Consider the following 17,117-nt stretch of genomic DNA (forward strand, 5'->3'; position numbering starts at 1 on the left):
GCCTTTTCAGTAGTTGCTGGGACAACAGTCTGGATGATTGACTGATCTGGCCTTGTAACACTAACCAAAATGGCCTTGCTGTTCTGGTACTGCGAACGGCTGAAAGCAAGGGGGAACTACAGCCGTAATTTTTCCCGAGGGCATGCAGCTATACTGTATGATTAAATGATGATGGCGTCCTCTTGGGTCAAATATTCCGGAGGTAAAATAGTCCCCCATTCGGATCTCCGGGCGGGGACTACTCAAGAGGACGTCGTTATCAGAAGAAAGAAAACTGGCGTTCTGCGGATCGGAGCGTGGAATGTCAGATCCCTTAATCGGGCAGGTAGGTTAGAAAATTTAAAAAGGGAAATTGATAGGTTAAAGTCAGATATTGTGGGAATTAGTGAAGTTCGGTGGCAGGAGGAACAAGACTTTTGGTCAGGTGAATACAGGGTTATAAATACAAAATCAAATAGGGGTAATGCAGGAGTAGGTTTAATAATGAATAAAAAATAGGAGTACTACAAACAGCATAGTGAACGCATTATTGTGGCCAAGATAGACGCGAAGCCCATGCCTACTACAGTAGTACAAGTTTATATGCCAACTAGCTCTGCAGATGACGAAGAAATTGATGAAATGTATGATGAGGTAAAAGAAGTGATTCAGGTAGTGAAGGGAGACGAAAATTTAATAGTCATGGGTGACTGGAATTCGAGGGTAGGAAAAGGGAGAGAAGGAAACATAGTAGGTCAATATGGATTGGCGGAAAGAAATGAAAGAGGAAGCCGTATGGTAGAATTTAGCACAGAGCATAACTTAATCACAGCTAACACTTGATTCAAGAATTATAAAAGAAAGTTGTACACATGGAAGAATCCTGGAAATACTAGAAGGTATCAGATAGATTATAAAATGATAAGACAGAGATTTCGGAACCAGGTCTTAAATTGTAAGACATTTCCAGGGGCAGATGTGGACTCTGACCACAATCTATTGGTTATGAACAGTAGATTAAAACTGAAGAAAATGCAAAAAGTTGGGAATTTAAGGAGATGGGACCTGGATAAACTGAAAGAACCAGAGGTTGTACAGAGTTTCAGGGAGAGCATAAGGGAACAATTGACAGGAATGCGGGAAAGAAATACAGTAGAAGAAGAATGGCTAGCTTTGAGGGAAGAATTAGTGAAGGCAGTAGAGGAGCAAATAGGTAAAAGGCGAGGGCTAGTAGAAACCCTTGGGTAACAGAAGAAATTTTGAATTTAATTGATGAAAGGAGAAATTTAAAAATGCATTAAATGAAGTAGGCAAAAGGGAATACAAACGTCTCAAAAATGATATCGACAGGAAGTGCAAAATGGCTAAGCAGGGATGGCTAGAGGACAAATGTAAGGATGGAGAGGAGTATCTCACTAAGGGTAAGATAGATATTGCCTACAGGAAAATTAAAGAGACCTTTGGAGAAAAGAGAACCACTTGCATGAATATCAAGAGCTCAGATGGAAACCCAGTTCTAAGCAAAGAAGGGAAAGCAGAAAGGTGGAAGGAGTATACAGAGGGTCTATACAAGGGCGATGTACTTGAGGACAATGTTATGGAAATGGAAGAGGATGTAGATGGAGATGAAATGGGAGATATGATACTGCGTGAAGAGTTTGACAGAGCACTGAAAGACCTGAGTCGAAACAAGGCCCCGCGAGTAGACAACATTCCATTAGAACTACTGACGGCCTTTGGAGAGCCAGTCCTGACAAAACTCTACCATCTGGTGAGCAAGATGTATGAGAAAGGCGAAATACCCACAGACTTCAAGAAGAATATAATAATTCCGATCCCAAAGAAAGCAGGTGTTGACAGATGTGAAAATTACCGAACTATCGGCTTAATAAGTCACGGCTGCAAAATACTAACGAGAATTCTGTACAGACGAATAGAAAAACTAGTAGAAGCCGACCTAGGGGAAGATCAGTTTGGATTCCGTAGAAATATTGGAACACGTGAGGCAATACTGACCCTACGACTTATCTTAGAAAATAGATTAAGGCAAGGCAAACCTACGTTTCTAGCATTTGTAGACTTAGAGAAAGCTTTTGACAATGTTGACTGGAATACTCTCTTTCAAATTCTGAAGGTGGCAGGGATAAAATACAGGGAGCGAAAGGCTATTTACAATTTGTATAGAAACCAAATGGCAGTTATAAGAGTCGAGGGACATGAAAGGGAAGCAGTGGTGGCGAAGGGAGTGAGACAGGGTTGTAGCCTCACCCCGATGTTATTCAATCTGTATATTGAGCAAGCAGTGAAGGAAACAAAAGAAAAATTCGGGGTTGGTATTAAAATCCATGGAGAAGAAATAAAAACTTAGAGGTTCGCCGATGACATTGTAATTCTGTCAGAGACAGCAAAGGACTAGGAAGAGCAGTTGAACGGAATGGACAGTGTCTTGAAAGGAGGATATAAGATGAACATCAACAAAAGCAAAACGAGGATAATGGAATGTAGTCGAATTAAGTCGGGTGATGCTGAGGGGATTAGATTAGAAATCGAGACACTTAAAGTAGTAAAGGAGTTTTGCTACTTGGGGAGCAATATAATTGATGATGGTCATAGTAGAGAGGATATAAAATGCAGACTGGCAATGGGAAGCAAAGCGTTTCTGAAGAAGAGAAATTTGTTAACATCGAGTATAGATTTTAAGTGTCAGGAAGTCGTTTCTGAAAGTATTTGTATGGAGTGTAGCCATGTATGGAAGTGAAACATGGACGATAAATAGTTTAGACAAGAAGAGAATAAAAGCTTTCGAAATGTGGTGCTACAGAAAAATGCTGAAGATTAGATGGATAGATCACGTAACTAATGAGGAGGTATTGAAAAGAATTGGGGAGAAGAGGAGCTTGTGGCACAACTTGACTAGAAGAAGGGATCGATTGGTAGGACATGTTCTGAGACATCGAGGGATCACCAATTTAGTATTGGAGGGCAGCGTGGAACCTAAAAATCGTAGAGGGAGACCAATAGATGAATACACTAAGCAGATTCAGAATGATGTAGGCTGCAGTAGGTACTGGGAGATGAAGAAGCTTGCACAGGATAGAGTAGCATGGACAGCTGCATCAAACCAGGCTCAGGACTGAAGACGACAACAAACCACTACGAAGGGCAATGTATCAGGGCCCCAAAAATATGAGAATTGTGTGTGTGTGGGTGAGGGTGGGGGGGGGGGGAGGGGGAGACCGCGGCTGCGTGGAGGATGTGTAAGGCTTCCCAGCGAAAGTTCTGCATCGTAATCGAACGTCTAGGTTAGGGGTACTCAATGTCGAGGTTATCAAAGCATAGTCGAAACACCATGCACGCCAGTTCCGGGAAAGTCATGGTGAGCCTTTTCTTTGATTACAAGGGTACGCCGCACACGGACTTTCTGGAACAGGGCGCCAGCGTCAACGCACAGCGGTACGTAGACACTTTAGAACAATTGAAGAGACTGCGACCTAGGAGTAGGATCGGGATTAATTTATGGAAAATGCGTGAAAGGGTCATTTACCATTCCTAAACAAATATTTTTATTTAATAACAATTGTGTGATTAGCCGACTAACAGTTACCAAGATTTTTGTCAAATACGCACAAATAGTTAAAGTCTTTAATTTAAAATCACCATGCATAAGTGCATTTACATTATACATAAAACGGCAAATGGTACTCGAAGAAGATGTCAGCTCTGCAATACAATGATGGTCCTATTACAAACAGTTAACTGTTTAAATAAACCTATGGCGGCACTCTGTCTACGCGACTAGCTTCACAACTGTGGGCTAATCCCACAAAAGGACTTGAATATAATTTCAAAAGACATTAAATAAAAGATATTAAATTGCATACATTTCCACTTGTTATTCTGCTCTCGTATAGACAAGATAAGGCCAACATAGCCAATCTCTACCCACGTTTAAAAACCAAAGCAATTAGTAGAACTTCACTGGAGGGTCACAATCTTGTTACACATAAATCAAGTTAATTACTTAAATAAACTACCGGGTCAAAATCTTGTTACACTTGAATCAAGTTAATTACTTAAATAAACTACCGGGTCCCTGAAACACTATTAAAGAGATAATCACAATTAAACTCCCTTTGTTTTTCAAGAAATCAAGAAACTCAGTGCTCATGTTTACCTAAACACTTTCATCAGACGCCCACTATGCACTCTGTCTTCAGGCCACAAGTGGCCCATCGGGACCACCCGACTGCCGTGTCATTCGCAGCTGAGGATGCGGATAGGAGCGGCGTGTTGTGAGCACATCGCTCCCTCCCAGGCGTTATGATGGTTTTCTTTGATCGGAGCCGCTACTATTCGGTCGAGTAGCTCCTCAATTGGCAGCACGAGGCTGAGTGCACCCAGAAATGTGGCAACAGTGCATGGCGGCCCGGATTGTCACCCATCCAAGTGCCGGCCACGCCCGACAGTGCTTAACTTTGAGGATCTGACGGGAACCGGTGTATCCACTGTGGTAGGTAAGGCCGTTTTCAGACGCCCACTAGGACCTTACAGTAATAGAAACAATGAGTAAATTACTTCGTAATCCGGCGACACCCCTGCCGCGGCACTATACCAAAAGAATAATAATAAACTACTCAACTTGAGGCTGGAGCAGGAGATCCTCAGAAGCGCGTGTGATCTGCCACCACCTAGTCCCCGTGCGGTGACGGGAAGGCCGCCGAAGCAGAATGAAAACGCGTCCCTGCCCCACGCCAGCAGAACAGAAAAGCTTCAACCACTGCCGATACAAAGCTGTCAACATACACCAAACAACAAACAGCAGACATGTTTGATAGAAATTGACGTACACATTAATACTTGAACGGCCATTTAAAGATTATTTTCCAGGAAACCAACAATCAAAACTTCAACGTAGAAGCGCGCCATTCATACACATTGCAAGTTAACCTTCCTAGTAATAACAAGAAACAATGTACAAAGTCATTTCAAAAATAATTACATAATAATCCAAACAAGGTTAAATAAGACACGGTATACCTTTACTGGGGCTTCTTAGGGACTAAGAGACACTGTAATTTGGATACGCACCAAATATCGGATGGCTGTTTAAAATGTTCATCTGTATCCCGAAGGACTCCTCAGTTCGGAGTAAGAGAAGGTGCGAATAAAAACGCGCGCACACGCACATGACCCACGCGTGCGTACCTTTCGGAAGAGAGCACACGTCTTTGGTTACAGGCTACATCCAAAACTCGCTTTCATTGTGTGGAACAGTTAAAATCATTCGTCATCTATTGGTACTGTCATGCATCATTGCGTCAGGTGACAACTTAGGCGGAAGAGAGTACCGATGTCCCAGTGTTGCCAGTGAGGTACACAGGTAGCAGCTGCCATTTGTAGACGTTGTATTCCGCCAAGGATACACAATGCGACATCTTAATTAAATGCAAGTTGCAAGAGCAGTCTGTTTTATCCAAAAAGGACGGCCTTACCGTCGTGTTGCTGCAGATGCATACATTTGTCTCTCCATCTGTCATCCATAATCTGTGCACACGCTGCAAGGAGACAGGTCAGTGCACAAGGTGAATTGGACAAGGTCACCGACGGATTACAAAAGCACATGAAGACCAGTATCCCACCATCTCTGTGTTGTAGCATCGCGCGGATATCACCAGAGCACAGCAAGACGATTTCAGAACAGCTACTGGAGCCGCTATGTCCGATCAGACTGGAATGAAAAGGTTACGAGAAAGGACCGTATGGCCCAGTCGTCCCATTCGTGTACCCCGCTTGACGCGACCATATCTCGCTGTCTTTCACTTCCGCCGTTCTCATGACAACTGGCAACTTCGTCACAGCCGAAATGTGTTATTCACAGATTAGTCCAAATATCCTCTGACGCAAGATCATCGTTATGTTTGAGTGTGGAGACCCCTGGTGAGTGCAGCCTCCCAAATGTTGTGCAGCAAATCGACGGATCCCCTACGTTGAGTGGAGCGGGAAGGCTTCAGTGATGACAGCCATACGGATCTTGTAGTTGTCCACGGTCGCCTTAAGAGGGGTAGGACGACAAACGGGCCGACTTGGAGCAGGAGAGGCACCACAGGACATTTTAATTTCCACTCGCTATACTTTTACAAATAAATTCATAAAACTTTGAGAGCACGACCAGGAAGGATTCAGAATTCATACTCATAGCAGTGGAAGCTCAAAAGGGTAACAAAATACATTTTTTACATGTGAAATTTCATAATACACTCCTGGAAATTGAAATAAGAACACCGTGAATTCATTGTCCCAGGAAGGGGAAACTTTATTGACACATTCCTGGGGTCAGATACATCACATGATCACACTGACAGAACCACAGGCACATAGACACAGGCAACAGAGCATGCACAATGTCGGCACTAGTACAGTGTATATCCACCTTTCGCAGCAATGCAGACTGCTATTCTCCCATGGAGACGATCGTAGAGATGCTGGATGTAGTCCTGTGGAACGGCTTGCCATGCCATTTCCACCTGGCGCCTCAGTTGGACCAGCGTTCGTGCTGGACTTGCAGACCGCGTGAGACGACGCTTCATCCAGTCCCAAACATGCTCATTGGGGGACAGATCCGGAGATCTTGCTGGCCAGGGTAGTTGACTTACACCTTCTAGAGCACGTAGGGTGGCACGGGATACATGCGGACGTGCATTGTCCTGTTGGAACAGCAAGTTCCCTTGCCGGTCTAGGAATGGTAGAACGATGGGTTCGATGACGGTTTGGATGTACCGTGCACTATTCAGTGTCCCCTCGACGATCACCAGTGGTGTACGGCCAGTGTAGGAGATCGCTCCCCACACCATGATGCCGGGTGTTGGCCCTGTGTGCCTCGGTCGTATGCAGTCCTGATTGTGGCGCTCACCTGCACGGCGCCAAACACGCATACGACCATCATTGGCACCAAGGTAGAAGCGACTCTCATCGCTGAAGACGACACGTCTCCATTCGTCCCTCCATTCACGCCTGTCGCGACACCACTGGAGGCGGGCTGCACGATGTTGGGGCGTGAGCGGAAGACGGCCTAACGGTGTGCGGGACCGTAGCCCAGCTTCATGGAGACGGTTGCGAATGGTCCTCGCCGATACCCCAGGAGCAACAGTGTCCCTAATTTGCTGGGAAGTGGCGGTGCGGTCCCCTACGGCACTGCGTAGGATCCTACGGTCTTGGCGTGCATCCGTGCGTCGCTGCGGTCCGGTCCCAGGTCGACGGGCACGTGCACCTTCCGCCGACCACTGGCGACAACATCGATGTACTGTGGAGACCTCACGCCCCACGTGTTGAGCAATTCGGCGGTATGTCCACCCGGCCTCCCGCATGCCCAGTATACGCCCTCGCTCAAAGTCCGTCAACTGCACATACGGTCCACGTCCACGCTGTCGCGGCATGCTACCAGTGTTAAAGACTGCGATGGAGCTCCGTATGCCACGGCAAACTGGCTGACACTGACGGCGGCGGTGCACAAATGCTGCGCAGCTAGCGCCATTCGACGGCCAACACCGCGGTTCCTGGTGTGTCCGCTGTGCCGTGCGTGTGATCATTGCTTGTACAGCCCTCTCGCAGTGTCCGGAGCAAGTATGGTGGGTCTGACACACCGGTTTCAATGTGTTCTTTTTTCCATTTCCAGGAGTGTATTTTTCACTTACTACTGGCTACATTTGTTGCTATAGGTACACTTTTCTTTCTAAGCAAGAGAGATTCTTCGATGAATTTTGCACAGCATACAAACCATAGTTACAGGTGTATGAAACTCTAGAATTTATTTAATTTGTGAAAAAATTAATGAGCTGTTACATCTAAAGCTTTATATTTAGAAAAAACTCAAATTTTATAGTTAATTATTTTTACCACAGTTTTTACTATATTTTGAAAATTCTAGAGATTCACACACCTGTAAGTACTGTTTGTATGCTGAGCAAAATTCATAGAAGAATCTCTCTTACCTGAGAAGAAAAGAGTACCTATAGCAACAAATACAGTCAGTAGTAAGTGAAAAAATGATTAAATTTCACGCGTAAGAAAAGGTATTTTGCTACGTTTTTGAACTTCCACTGCTATGAGTCTGAGTCCTCAATCCTTCCTGGCCGTGCTGACAAAGTTTTATGAATTTATTTGGAAAAGTATAGACAGTAGAAATTAAAATGTCCGATGACTCTCCTGCTCCAAGTTGGCCCGTTTGACGTCCTACCACCCCTTAACGCCAAGCTGGACATCGAACGGGTTCTGTTAGACCACGTGATGAATGCTTCATACCGTGGAGGCCCGGAATTACTGCCAGGTTCCATGTGTCAGGCGTCTGGGGGGGTGTCTTGAGAGGTATGGATATTGAAGTAATGGAATGGTTAAAATGGCTCTGAGCACTGTGGGACTTAACATCTGTGGTCATCAGTCCCCTAGAACTTAGAACTACTTAAACCTAACCAACCTAAGCACATCACACACATCCATGCTCGAGGCAGGATTCGAACCCGCGACCATAGCGGTCACGCGGTTCCAGACTGAAGCGCCTAGACCCGCACGGCCACAACGGCCGGCGAAGTAATGGAATGGCTGACAGTGAGTCCCGGAGTTAAACACCATCATCCATATGTGGGACATTCCTGACAGACGAGTTCGCGGTCTTCCTGTTCCACTACAGACTCTCCACGAACTCTGATGGGCTTTCATTAAAGAATGGGAATCGATATTACGAGGTGACTTCCGTAGACCTACATGGAGCACGCCACGCACGTGTCAGACAGTTATTAACGATCATGGAGAGCATACAGGCCACTGAACTTCTCGAAATCCAACAAAAAACACCTAGGATGACCGGATGAATGATTGTTTACTCTTTGCTTTCCACACCTGTACACAGGATGTAATAATGTTTTGTTGTGTTCTTAATTTGTTAGAGATAAAGGTAGAATTTGTTTACATAAACAGTCTTCAGTTATTGGTCAGTGGAGTACAGTAATGTTTCCCTACACTACCGAGAAAGAAGACCACTGTCTTCGTCGAATGGCTCTGCCGCATCTTACTACTTGTGCAGCGTCAATTTCAGTAGCAGTTGGCACCACAGTGACAAATGTTACAAATCAGTTATTTCAAGGACAGTTCCGAGTTAGCCGCCCTGTGGAGTGCATTCCACTGAACCCAAAGCTCGGTCATTTGCAACAACAGTGGTGTCAAGCGAGAGGTCATTGGAGGGCAGGTTGAAGGTCCGTTGTTTTTCCTAATTACAGCTGGTTCTGCCTCGGTACCGGTGATGGCTATGTGTTGGTTAGATGAAGGCGAGATTAAAGCCTGTAGTTAAGCTAAGTGCATTCTAGACACACTGCACCTACACCTGGAGTTGTGTTCTGGTGTGTGATTTCTTATGAAAGCAGGAGCGCGCTCTTGGCTATCCCATACACCCCGGCTGCAAAACTGCACATCGGTGGTGATTTGACCTCTTCTGCTGCGATTCACGAACAGCATCCCAGAGGGAGTTTTCCAACGCGCTAACGCTCGCCCACATAGCGCTTGTGTAACGCAACGTGCTGTATAGAGCGTCTTGATATACTCTATCGCCCAGTCTGTCTCCAGCTGAGCACATGTGGGACACCATCGGACGCCAACTCCAGCGTCATCCACAAACAGCAGCAAGGGGATGTTTAATATCTTTGGCTCGAGAAAAGCATGTTCTTTGAGAACTTTTTTTCTCGGGGTGTATTACAGATATCAATGTCAAATTTGGTCAAAATGTTTATTGATATTTCCTCTACAAACTGGAATTTTTTCGACCGGAAATGTTGAAGAGCAAAGGCGGAAGTGCCGTCGGAAAGAAACCAAATTTCGATGTAGACCTCCACGCGCAGTTTGCCACAGGTCAGCCGTGTTGTCTGAAATGAAAATTGAGTTGACGTTAACGTGGTATATAAGATTCTTTAGGAAACGTACGTCGCTTAAGTTATTTGGACCATAGGAAACAAAATGGCGGCCATTTGAAAAAAATAGGGTTTATTCATCGATTTTTCGACTTCATCGGTCAAGTAAAAATATTTACAGTTGATGGATCGGAATAAAAGTGGTACAACTCTTAGACAATTTGGGTAGCTTCACCGGAAATAAAGAATCATGCCAATCGGTTCAGTAGATTTGAAGTTACCATTGTTGTTGTTGTGGTCTTCGGTCCTGAGACTGGTTTGATGCAGTTCTCCATGCTACTCTATCCTGTGCAAGCTGCTTCATATCTTGGTACCTACTACAACTTACATCCTTCTGAATCTGTTTAGTGTATTCAACTCTTGATCTCCCTCTACGATTTTTACCCTCCACGCTGCCCTCCAATACTAAATTGGTGATCCCTTGACGCCTCAGAATATGCCCTACCAACCGATCCCTTCTTCAAGTCAAGTTGTGCCACAAAATCCTCCCCAATTCTATTCAATTCAATACCTCCTCATTAGTTATGTGATCTGCCCATCTAATCTTCAGCACTCTTCTGTAGCACCACATTTCGAAAGCTTCTATTATCTTTTTGTCCAAACTATTTATTGTTGATGTTTCACTTCCATACATCGCTACACTCCATACAAATACTTTCAGAAACGACTTACTGACACTTAAAATCTATACTCGATGTTAACAAATTTCTCTTCTTCAGAAACGCTTTGCTTCCCATAGCCGGTCTACATTTTATATCCTCTCTACTTTGACCATCATCAGTTATTTTGCTTCCCAAATAGCAAAACTCCTTTACTATTTCAGGTGTCTCATTTCCTAATCTAATTCCCTCAACAACACCCGACTTTATTCGACTACATTCCATTATCCTCGTTTTGCTTTTGTTGATATTCATCTTATACCCTCCTTTCAACACACTGCCCATTCCGTTCAACTGCTCTTCCAAGTCCTTTGCTGTCTCTGACAGAATTACAGTGTCATCGGCGAACCTCAAAGTTTTTATTTCTTCTCCATGGATTTTAATACCAACCCCGAATTTTTCTTTTGTTTCCTTCACTGCTTGCTCAATATACAGATTGAATAACATCGGGGAGAGGCTACAACTCTGTCTCACTCCCTTCGCCACCACTGCTTCCCTTTCATGTCCCTCGACTCTTATAACTGCCATTTGGTTTCTATACAAATTGTAAATAGCCTGTCGCTCCCTGTATTTTACCCCTGCCACCTTCAGAATTTTAAAGAGAGTATTCCAGTCAACATTGTCAAAAGATTTCTCTAAGTCTACATATGCTAGAAACGTAGGTTTGCCTTGCCTTAATCTATTTTCTAAGATAAGTCGTAGGGTCAGTATTGCCTCACGTGTTCCAGTATTTCTACGGAATCCAAACTGATCTTCCCCTAGGTCGGCTTCTACTAGTTTTTCCATTCGTCTGTACAGAATTCGCGTTAGTATTTTGCAGCCGTGACTTATTAAACCGATAGCTCGGTAATTTTCACATCTGTCAACACCCGCTTTCTTTGGGATTGGAATTATTATATTCTTCTTGAAGTCTGTAGGTATTTCGCCTGTTTCATACATCTTGCTCACCAGATGGTAGAGTTTTGTCAGGACTGGCTCTCCCAAGCCCGTCAGTAGTTCTAATGGAGTGTTGTCTACTCGCGGGGCCTTGTTTCGACTCAGGTCTTTCAGTGCTCTGTCAAACTCTTCACGCAGTATCATATCTCCCATTTCATCTTCATCTACATCCTCTTCCATTTCCATAACATTGTCCTCAAGTACATCGCCCTCGTATAGACCCTCTATATATTCTTTCCACCTTTCTGCTTTCCCTTCTTTGCTTAGAACTGGGTTTCCATCTGAGCTCTTAATATTCGTACAAGTGGTTCTCTTTTTTCCAAAGGTCTCTTTAATTTCCTGTAGGCATTATCTATCTTACCCCTAGTGAGATACTCCTCTACATCCTTACATTCGTCCTCTAGTCACCCCTGCTTAGCCATCTTGCAATTTCTGTCGATCTCGTTTTTGAGACGTTTGTGTTCCTTTTTACCTGCTTCATTTACTGCATGTTTATATTTTCTCCTTTCATCAATTAAATTCAGTATTTCTTCTGTTAGCCAAGGATTTCTACTAGCCCTCGTCTTTTTACCAACTTGATCCTCTGCTGCCTTACCATACTCAGCGATAAAAAAAGACATCATTCCGAGAAATGAAAATTTTCTCAGCATGTTATAGTCTTAGGTGGAGATTTCAATTTACCAGATATAGAATGGGACACTCAGATGTTTAGGACGGGTGGTAGGGACAAAGCATCGAGTGACATTATACTGAGTGCACTATCCGAAAATTACCTCGAGCAATTAAACAGAGAACCGACTCGTGGCGATTACATCTTGGACCTACTGATAACAAACAGACCCGAACTTTTCGACTCTGTATGTGCAGAACAGGGAATCAGTGATCATAAGGCCGTTGCAGCATCCCTGCATATGGAAGTTAATAGGAATATAAAAACAAGGGAGGAAGGTTTATCTGTTTAGCAAGAGTAATGGAAGGCAGATTTCAGACTACCTAACAGATCAAAACGAAAATTTCTGTTCCGACACTGACAATGTTGAGTGTTTATGGAAAAAGTTCAAGGCAATCGTAAAATGCGTTTTAGACAGGTACGTGCCGAGTAAAACTGTGAGGGATGGGAAAGACCCACCGTGGTACAACAACAAAGTTAGGAAACTATACTGCGAAAGCAAAGAGAGCTTCACTCCAAGTTTAAACGTAGCCAAAACCTCTCAGACAAACAGAAGCTAAGCGATGTCAAAGTTAGCGTAAGGAGGGCTATGCGTGAAGCGTTCAGTGAATTCGAAAATAAAATTCTATGTACCGACTTGACAAAAAATCCTAGGAAGTTCTGGTCTTACGTTAAATCAGTAAGTGGCTCGAAACAGCATATCCAGACACTCCGGGATGATGAAGGCATTGAAACAGAGGATGACACGCGTAAAGCTGAAATACTAAACACTTTTTTCCAAAGCTGTTTCACAGAGGAGGACCGCACTGCAGTTCCTTCTCTAAATCCTCGCACAAACGAAAAAATGGCTGACATCGAAATAAGTGTCCAAGGAATAGAAAAGCAACTGGAATCACTCAACAGAGGAAAGTCCACTGGACCTGACGTGATACCAGTTCGATTCTACACAGAGTACGCGAAAGAACTTGCCCCCCCCTCTAACAGCCGTGTACCGCAAGTCTCTAGAGGAACGGAAGGTTCCAAATGATTGGAAAAGAGCACAGGTAGTCCCAGTCTTCAAGAAGGGTCGTCGAGCGGATGCGCAAAACTATATACCTATATCTCTGACGTCCATCTGTTGTAGAATTTTAGAACATGTTTTTTGCTCGAGTATCATGTCGTTTTTGGAAACCCAGAATCTACTATGTAGGAATCAACATGGATTCCGGAAACAGCGATCGTGTGAGACCCAACTCGCTTTATTTGTTCATGAGACCCAGATAATATTAGATACAGGCTCCCAGGTAGATGCTATTGTCCTTGACTTTCGGAAGGCATTCGATACAGTTCCGCACTGTTGCCTGATAAACAAAATAAGAGCCTACGGAATATCAGACCAGCTGTGTGGCTGGATTGAAGAGTTTTTAGCAAACAGAACACAGCATGTTGTTATCAATGGAGAGACGTCTACATACGTTAAAGTAACCTCTGGCGTGCCACAGGGGAGTGTTATGGGACCATTGCTTTTCACAATATATATAAATGACCTAGTAGATAGTGCCGGAAGTTGCATGCGGCTTTTCGCGGATGATGCTGTAGTATACAGAGAAGTTGCAGCATTAGAAAATTGTAGCGAAATGTAGGAAGATCTGCAGCGGATAGGCACTTGGTGCAGGGAGTGGCAACTGACCCTTAACATAGACAAATGTAATGTATTGCGAATACATAGAAAGAAGGATCCTTTATTGTATGATTATATGATAGCGGAACAATCACTGGTAGCAGTTACTTCTGTAAAATATCTGGGAGTATGCGTGCGGAACGATTTGAAGTGGAATGATCATATAAAATTAATTGTTGGTAAGGCGGGTACCAGGTTGAGATTCATTGGGAGAGTCCTTAGAAAATGTAGTCCATCAACAAAGGAGGTGGCTTACAAAACACTCGTTCGACCTATACTTGACTATTGCTCATCAGTGTGGGATCCATACCAGATCGGGTTGACGGAGGAGATAGAGAAGATCCAAAGAAGAGCGGCGCGTTTCGTCACAGGGTTATTTGGTAACCGTGATAGCGTTACGGAGCTGTTTAACAAACTCAAGTGGCAGACTCTGCAAGAGAGGCGTTCTGCATCGCGGTGTAGCTTGCTCGTCATGTTTCGAGAGGGTGCGTTTCTGGATGAGGTATCGAATATATTGCTTCCCCTTACTTATACCTCCCGAGGAGATCACGAATGTAAAATTAGAGAGATTAGAGCGCGCACGGAGGCTTTCAGACAGTCGTTCTTCCCGCGAACCATATGCGACTGTAACAGGAAAGGGAGGTTATGACAGTGGCACGTAAAGTGCCCTCCGCCACACACCGTTGGGTGGCTTGCGGAGTATAAATGTAGATGTAGATGTAGATGTAGAAAAACGTATTTGAAGTTTTGGCTACATATAAATGCAATATTACGCAACGTAAGTCCAATCTGGTAATACGGATACATAAGCTAGTCCTTCCACTTCCTCATAGAGGGCGTTCTGCTCGATCTGGGCCATCCTGCGCTGCTCCAGAGCCGCTCGTACGGCCGGTGACAAGCGGTTTTCGGGCGCTTGAACCCTGCGGTAGTCCGAATGCTTCGCGAACTGCTTCAGATAGAGTCCCAGGGTGACGTCCATCGTTGTCAAGGTCTTCAGAATTGCTGAATACCCTTCGTTGAAGCTGCTCCCTGCCAGGAAAGTCGCAATTTCCAGTCTTCGCACCTGAATGAAAACGCTTGGGGGCTAACTTCCAAACAAACGAGTTCAAACTTTGATTTGAATTTTGTGTTTCCTCCCAAGCACCCGTACAATAACTCGTCCTCCGAAAGGAAAAGACTTTTGCGTGAAAAAAGCCGATTTCAGGCAGTTGCATTTTTTTGTCCAACCGCGAATAACAAACATTTTCGTTCCGTATTCGGAGAAACCGTTTCAGGAGTGGATTCTAAACACTTTTATGGATCCAAAAATACTGTTTAAAAATATCCATTTTTTTGAAGCAAAGGTAGTAAACCTCCCTTTAACTGCCCTTGCAGTGACCGACCAAGTGGAATAAGCATGGAACTCTACCTCTAAACTGACATCCGACGCCAGTACAACACAGTGCATGCACTTTTGCATGCTTACATCGAACATTCTGGCTGTTACACCGGTTATTAATGTACCAGCATTTCACTTTTTTCTGTCAGCATATTAAACAGGAAAACTTTCTCTGTCTAGGTGACCGGAAAGGGATGTGAACCACCGTCCTCCCGAATACAAGTCCAGTGACTTGCTGCTGTACCAACCTGCTCGCTCTGCAGTTCGGAATCGTAGTGTCGCACTTGCCGAGACCAGTGCGTCCGCTGTTCGTTCCGTCAGGGATGAGTACCAGCGGAACGGCTCGGCGCCACTGGAGCCATCTGGCTCTGGGTCGGGCGAGCATTAGCAAAAGGGCCGGCGCGTTCGGTCGCGCGCCGGCGCCCCGGCGCTCGGCGGCGCTAACCCCATCATAAGCCGGAGCTCGCTTAATGAACGACGACTCGACTGAATGAACGCTGCTGCCCCATAAATCAGGCCAAGTAACTGCCGGAGCAGGAGCGGCGACAAGTGGCCGGGATGATTTGTAGGGCGCGGGCGTCCGCGGCTCATTAACGCGCGAGAGGGAAGCTCGCATCCGCGCCGAGCCGGGCCGAGCTTAACGCTAATTTAACAGCCGGAGAAAGACATCGCCGCGGGCAAGGAGGAGCGGCGAATAAAATAAACTGCCCGGCCGTCTCAACCCTTAAGAGCCACACTCAATTTAGCTCCCCGGCGAAAGGGTTGAGGGGGTGTTAATGCGGGGGTGCGGACACCGGCGAGTGAGTCACGCGCGGCGACCCGGCGGATCCGCGTGGACGAGGCGGGCACACGCGACCGCGTCGTGTCGTGTTGGCCCTCCGGGGCATTTCGGGCCAATTAGGTGCTTAGCGTCCGCGCGGGCGGCCGGCAGCCCTCGGGCGCCGGCCATTCGTCTCGCTGCGTGGGCGGCTGGGGGAGGCCGCAAGGGTTGGTGCAAGACCCGCGAGCAAGTACTGCGCATCCATGCGGCACAGTGTCAGCCCACAGCATCGAAGCGAGTGAGCAGCGATCGGTGGAAATAAGATAATGGCACATACACCGTCTGATCAAAAGTACCCGCACAGCCCAATACAATGCGGTGTTGACCACTAGATTACACTACAGACGGACCAGCCTGTAAAGAAGGAAACAGGGAGAACAGTGTTGTCAGTAAAGAAGCATTGACAGCAGAATGTATCGATCAGGAGGGTTCAAGCCGTGCGGTACAACCGCAATAGCCATCTTTATCAGGGAAAACCGGGGGATCAAGTCTATATTAAGAATGTTCAGGGTCAAGGAAGAATGGGCGGCCGAGTAGGGAAGTTCACACCCCGCTTTATAGGTCCATGCACGGTGCTCCCTGTGTTGGGGTTGGGTTGTTGTTTGGGGGAGGAGACCAGACAGCGACGTCATCGGTATCATTGGATTAGGGAAGGACCGGAAGGAGGTCGGCCGTGCCCTTTCATTGGCCTGGAGCGATTTAGGGAAATCACGGAAAACCTAAATCAGGATGGCCGAACGCGGGATTGAACCATCGTCCTCCCGAATCGTGTGTTGGGGCCGGTTAGCCTGTTAGTCAGATATGATCAGACCGGTAGGGGATATCGAGTCCATTTGAGCCAGGTGAAGTCTCTGAGTTCGGGCGCCTGTTCTAGTTTGAGGGGAGGAGGTTTAGCCGTGGTAAAAATTGCTGTTTTGAAGAGCGCGCCGCAGTGCGTAGTGTGAAGCAGTCGCCCTCCGTTTCTGGCGGTGGCGCCGCTGTGGCAATCTCAGCTTTGGTGTCTCCCTATGGTACGAAAGGGGAAAGGTTGCCTGTTCACGTGCATTTAAGGGGCGCTTTGAG

General features: G+C 45.6%; 1 protein-coding gene across 1 annotated transcript in view; it reads left to right on the plus strand.

The window, feature by feature from the left end:
- The window catches only part of LOC126101364 (uncharacterized), a 29,542-nt gene extending 13,666 nt beyond the window's left edge, over positions 1 to 15,876 (plus strand). The window contains exon 2 of the mRNA XM_049912032.1: positions 15,805 to 15,876. Within this exon, the coding sequence (XP_049767989.1) occupies positions 15,805 to 15,876 (72 nt within the window). The remainder of the gene's footprint in view (positions 1 to 15,804) is intronic.
- Positions 15,877 to 17,117: the final 1,241 nt, after the last annotated feature.

The sequence above is a fragment of the Schistocerca cancellata genome, chromosome 9 (genome assembly GCF_023864275.1).
Source record: "Schistocerca cancellata isolate TAMUIC-IGC-003103 chromosome 9, iqSchCanc2.1, whole genome shotgun sequence".
Taxonomy (NCBI): domain Eukaryota; kingdom Metazoa; phylum Arthropoda; class Insecta; order Orthoptera; family Acrididae; genus Schistocerca; species Schistocerca cancellata.